General features: G+C 35.3%; 1 protein-coding gene across 1 annotated transcript in view; it reads right to left on the reverse strand.

Annotated features, from left to right (window-relative positions):
• Window positions 1–5,041, reverse strand: part of Moxd1 (monooxygenase DBH like 1) — a 56,663-nt gene extending 51,622 nt beyond the window's left edge. Inside the window, 4 exon segments of the mRNA XM_010639161.1 lie at window positions 2,429–2,512; window positions 2,645–2,812; window positions 4,499–4,680; window positions 5,023–5,041. Coding sequence (XP_010637463.1) covers window positions 2,429–2,512; window positions 2,645–2,812; window positions 4,499–4,680; window positions 5,023–5,041 — 453 coding nt within the window.
• Window positions 5,042–6,279: the final 1,238 nt, after the last annotated feature.

Here is a 6,279-nt window from a genome sequence, read left to right on the forward strand (position 1 = left end):
GAATTTATCTTCCCAGTAGAAATTTAACTTTTCTAGATGTTATCTTATTTGAATTCACTTTTAGGGTGGATGTTTCATGACACTCAATGAACTTTAATATATTTTAGGACTTAACAACAAGTTTAGGAATGTATCCTGTGAGTGGTATCTTTAATAACAGAATTTTAAATTGTAGCCATCAAATCCCTTGATTCCTGTGATGACATCAGTTGGTATAAGCACTCCTTTTAGATCTGCTGTTCCTCCTTCAATGTCCTCTTGCTTAAGGTGAAGACTTTTTGTGTTTGGCAGACCTCCAATCATTGCAAAAACAATGCCCATATGCCTTTCTTGCCAGTAAGAGCCCTCTCGATACAAATGCCAAGTGTGCACAGCAATGTGGTTTCAAAAGCACTCAATCCTAATCCTACTCATCCGAGTGTTACTGTGATAGAAAAGATAGCTAAGAAAACTAGGTGAGGTGTTAAGCAAATATCGATAGGTGACATCCCTTAAATGTAGAGAATTATTTTCATTCCATTCAACTCAATTATTACCATAAAAAAATGAGAATGAAAAATGCATCACTATAAGTAGCTAAGAACTTTACATCATCAATGAATGTTTGCTTCAAAAAAAAAAAAAAAAAACAATGTCTTATGTGCATGAACCAACTCCCCTTGATGAATATAATTATTATGCACTGCAAACATGTACTAACAAAATAAATAAAAATTTTAAAAATGAATAAAGGGCCTATTTGTGAAACATTCATTTTCATCTCTGAAATTAGTTTTCCATTTGTCTCTTAATCCGAGTACCAATTAAATTTATTGCAAAAGACACATGGTCTATATAAATGTACGATTCTTCCTTCTGAGAAAGATTTCACTGTTGAAGGAAAGGGCTGCAATATTGTATTAAGCAGCTAAAATTAGAATTTGCATTCCCCTTTCACATGCACAAAGTACAAAATAACTTCTTACACAGAAGTAAATGACTCATCTGTGATCTGATCATTGGTGAGCCTTCTGCTGGCAAAAATATCCTGCAAACATTTAGGACTATGTATAGCTTGACTCTTCCAACTCACCTCTTTTTGCCTCTTGTTAGCAAAACCCTGATCTGTGCAGCTTGTCAAGAATATTGAGAATGAACCAGTCTAAGCCACTTTATAGAACGTGCTCAGTGGTTCCTACTCAGCTAAAATGCTTGAAGGTGGATAGGGCACCTGTTATGACGGCCCACCTTGTACAGATGAGGAAAACATGGCCTTCAGCATTACCTGGAGTGACTCACCTCAGGACACATAATTAATGGAAGAGTGGGCCAGCAATTCAACCCACATGTTCCCTTCTAATTCCCAGAGTCCAGACATTTACTCTTTCTTCACAGCCACACTGCTTTTATTACATAGTCTCTGGGCTGACAAAGGCAGCAGTATCTGACCTCTGGGTATTTATATATTCTACATGCACTCATTCTAGTGTGGTCTTATGTTTTGGCCATATCGCCTGGCATCTCTCTGCAAGTTTTTAGGAACAAAGATCATAAGCTTCAGACTTTACAGGACTGCCAACAATTACTCAGAGAGAACCAGCAAACAGTAATATTTTAAAAATATTAATTGGATGCAAAAGTTTTGGAAGGCCCATCTCAGGGGCCTGGAAGGGAACTGTACGCCACAGGGTAAATGAGTTTATTTATTAACTAATACTGTATTTTTTAAAACTTCTATAAAAATTCACTAATTTCCTTCTTTTTTTTCTTTATTGGTGCATTTGAAGTACAGAATAGTTACACTCATCACTGGGATCTTGAACCTTCACATGACTTATCTTGGTTCTCATCTTTTCCCCATTCCCCTGCCCTCCCTTCACCCCCTCCGCCCTTCCCTATTTATGAAGACTTTTTACATGTTTGTTTACATGTTTGCATGTTTTCCCTTTTCTCTTATTTTTTCTGTTCCCTTTGTACCATTCCCCTCCCCCTCCCACTTCCCCATTTTCTTTTTTCTTATTTTTAAAAAATTCTCTAAGAATGATTTTTATGATACTATCTAGTATTTTCAATGAAGCAAATACTCTCAAACAATATTGATGGAGAAAATAAGCTTCTTGAATGTGATTTATCCATAAGTAAGCATACTTTAAATTGTTATTCCAGCAATTCCAGTTATTCCTAAACAAATAACTAGAATAGTTCAAATATGCCCCAAACTTCTACCACTGATGTGTAAAATTATGAGATAATCTAAATACTAGTGAAAATCCAAACTTCCAGACTCCTAAAACAGGGTGTGGGTCAGCCTACCCAATTCTTTTGTCTCTAAATAACTTTCCTATAATTGAGAAGCACTTCCATACTTCTGATTGTTTTCAACTTAAAAACAGCAATTTCTTTTTCCATTTGTACCAGTTAAACTTAGCTGCATGCATGAATTACATACCTTTATGACATGATGCTTTTCCTGGAAAGTAGGGATCTTAAACATTTGGCACCAATATGTAGTGTCTTTGTTTGGGATGGGGACCTGTCTTAATGAAAAGGGCAGAGGGACACAAAGTCACATTCTGTTGATTCGCTGTTCAGTTCAGTAACATTAATAGTATTATACTTTGTCATTAAACTCATCCCTACAATCATAAAACCTAAAGAAACTTACGTCATGATTTACCAGGTCAAAGTATGGTAAGGCCGTTGGCAATGCATTGGTTTTCTCGGGATTGAGCAACCGCAGACTCTTGGTGCCCCGGTTGGACCCGTGGTACTTGGGACCGGTGTCTCCCACATCTTCATGGTGATAGGCCCAGATCACTCTCACCGTGCTATCCTGGTGACCAGAAATGGGCACATTATGTCTCATAACAGCAGTTTCCCTACCACTTAGTTGAATGCAAACAATTTTATTTAAAGTAGGATATGAAAGTGAGGAAAAGATGGGCTGGGGATTTAGCTCAGTGGTTCTGCCACTTGCCTCACAAGCACAAGGTTCCGAGTTTGATCCCCGGTATTAAAAAAAAAAAAAGCAAAGAAAAGAGAATAATGACATTTGGAGTTCTCAATATGGTCTCTAGCATTAATTTCATATATTTGAGTGAGTAATTAAGGATTGAAATAGATGAGTTCGTTTATAGAAGGAACCATGTCTCAGCATGCAAGGTAAGGTTTCCAAAGCCAAGGGAAGGACAACTGTCTTAGGGATTTTACTCACTTCTGGAACAAGAGGAAGCGAGGGTCATGCCAAAATGCTTGACTAAAATGAAAAGTAGTCATCCAGCAAAAATTATTGTTAGGCAACAAGGACTTTGAAAAATAAAAATGTTTTAATATAATGGGGCACTTTAGGGTAAATAAACAGTGTAAAAATTAAAATTGCCCTAAGACTTTTCTTTTCATGCCTAGAGCTTTTCCTAGGCACTGGTCTGGTCACACGTATGAATTTATAGAAAGTGTAGATACAGTAGGAATTTCTGACTCTGGGTGTATTTTTTATTGCAGAGTCAATCCACAATCCCTTTGAAAATCCTGGGAATTCCCAAAGGTCTAGAATACTCCAACTAGGGAAAGTACTGTCCAGTTTTCTACTGAACCACCAAGACATTAGCCTGCAGGCTGTGGGGCTGGAAAGTTCTGCTGGGATATAAAGGAACTCTGCAGTCCTCCCACACATAATAGTATTTTTGCCAAAACTTTGTAGTAAGAACTTTGAGAATAGAAAATAAAGCAAAGCTATTTACTTTAAATGTTCTTTTTGCTATATTCTTTCTTAATAAGTCAAATGATTGTTAATTATTATTCCAATTAAGGATAATTGCACTGTATATTACATAAACAGTGACCCATGTCTTAGCATGTGCTTTTTTATTCTTCCATTTTCAGTCCTTTTGCTGAATGTTAATTAGTATTACTTTAGACTTTTTACATTGCCACTTTAAAGCTTTACTTTATCAAATAAAACAGATAATTTTATTGGTAAGCAATTTGTGGAACTTCCTGAAATGCTATATGAATTACACATCCTCCAAACATTTCATTTGCATATACATAAAGATATTAATTTTTGCATGAAATCTGAAAATAAGAAATCTCATATAGTATGCCAGTAGGCTACTACAATCAACTGAGTGTTCATCTTGACTTTAGACATTTACAAAGATGAATCAGTTACAAATCAGATGACTGCTATCATAATTCTTTCTTGCAGTACATTTCTTTAAACTTTTAGTCATCATCAATTTTTTAATTTTATAAGGATGCTAAAATGCATTTATGAGTAAGATCACACAAACTTTAAACAGCCCCTCAAAATGTTAAATTCATATATAAACTACCTTTATTTAAATGTATAGTCTTAGTTTTTTTGGAGGAGAGGGAGTTTTTAGAGATTTCAAAAATATTAGGAGTTATGTGATTTTGTTGTCAAAGGTTATTGTTCATTATTTATTCTTCATCCTGTGAAATGTTTCACAAATATAAATAATTTATTCACACGTGCATCCACTTCTGCTCTCCTTACCGTTATGCTCTTGTCATTTACGTCACATGAATGCAGTTCTCTGGTAAATTCGATTATTGTGTGCGTATCATTTTCCATGGCATATTCTAGGTGGTAATCTTGCTGGGGGTCTTTTTTCAATTCTTTATTTGCATTGGTAAAATAGTCCTAGGGAAAATATGGAAAAGAAAACTCAGGATATTCTAAAATCAAAGTGTGAGGAATTTAAGAGTATTTACAGGAACTTAAAACTCAATTTTGTGCTTGCCTACTACAACATCTTTTATTTAGACAATCGTTGTAAATGTTGAGAATTTCCAACAGGGTGGAATAGTCTGACTAGAGAATCAATTATAGGAAATGAGTTTTCACTTAGCAAAAGTCAATGTAGATTTATAATATCATAAAACATTCAAAAATTGCACAAATATTTGAAGTCATTGAGTACTCTCCCTTTGTTGTACAAATGAAGAGGGGACTTCAGCATCGTGGAGTATCTTCCCCCAAACTGAAATGTCTAGTTAGCAGCAAAGCCAAAACCGCACTGAGGTCAATACTCGCCATTATTAGGCCTTCACCATCCATTAAAGCAGAGACTCATAGGAGGGTGTACAAGTTGCTTCAGGTCAAGCGTGAGTGGCACAGACTGATTACAATGAAGGGCAGTGAAAAACTATTCGAAGAAACGAAGTTAGTTGAGGTATAAGATATTGAAAAACTCAAAAAAGTTTTGTTTTTGTGTATCAGCCATAACTTTTGTTCTAAATTTTTTCTATGATGTCCATCACTTCTGGGAGGCAGACAGGTACCATGCAGAGATGGCAGGCCGTGAAACAAAATGGCTAGGATTTGACTCCCAGCTGTCCCCCTAAACATTGGCTTTGCCCAGTAGCAGAAGTCAAACTGTGAGAGCTTTAGTTTTACCATTAGAGTAATAGACACATATATATCTATTTGATAGATTTTAAAAAGATGAATAAATGAAAAAACATGGCCAGTTTCATGTTTTCCATTCATTGCTTTCTTGGAAATATAATTTGGATTTTCCTACCCACAGATTTTGCTCTGCCCTTTACCATCACCTTACTGTGCTGAGAGCTGTCAAAATGATGCTGTTGATTTTCATCACTTATGAAAGACACAAAACTTGCCTTAATTATACCTTTCTAGGCCCTGGTGATATTTTACTTTTGAAAATATTATTAAAAGTTTTAGAATAAACATGCTGAAACAATTATAATTACTCATATTGACATTAAAATTATATGTGAAGGAATGATTGCTACGTTTGACTGAGAAAATATAATACACAAGACAAATCCTTTAAATTATGAAAGTCAAATGCAAATGGATAGCATTTGGCATTTTTAATTCCTAAATTTAGGAATAAAATTGAATTTAATTTTAAATAAAATTTAATTTGAAGATAATTATCAAGGGTGTATAAATTTTGACATCTAGGGTCTATATATTCTTTAATACATGAAAACCCCAAATGGCTGGTAATGCACAGAGTCTAACCATTTTTCACCCTGGTGACTATAATGACAACTTACGTGTACATCCTATCAACCAGGCCTTGTTACACGTACTAACTGGTTTAATTTTTATACCAAATCTATACGATCAATTAATTTTCCAGTTTGCAGATGTAGACACTGAAGCAGCATGTTCAGGGTTACACAGCTCTTAGACTGTAAAGGCAACAGCCAAGCCTGGCAGACTGACCACAGAATCTTTATTTTTTCCTATTCTACACTCTAGTAGGCACTGCTGGATTGGGGCGGGTCCATTTTTTTTTT

The sequence above is a fragment of the Fukomys damarensis genome, unplaced genomic scaffold (assembly GCF_012274545.1).
Source record: "Fukomys damarensis isolate Sample0158 unplaced genomic scaffold, DMR_v1.0_HiC HiC_scaffold_14, whole genome shotgun sequence".
NCBI lineage: Eukaryota > Metazoa > Chordata > Mammalia > Rodentia > Bathyergidae > Fukomys > Fukomys damarensis.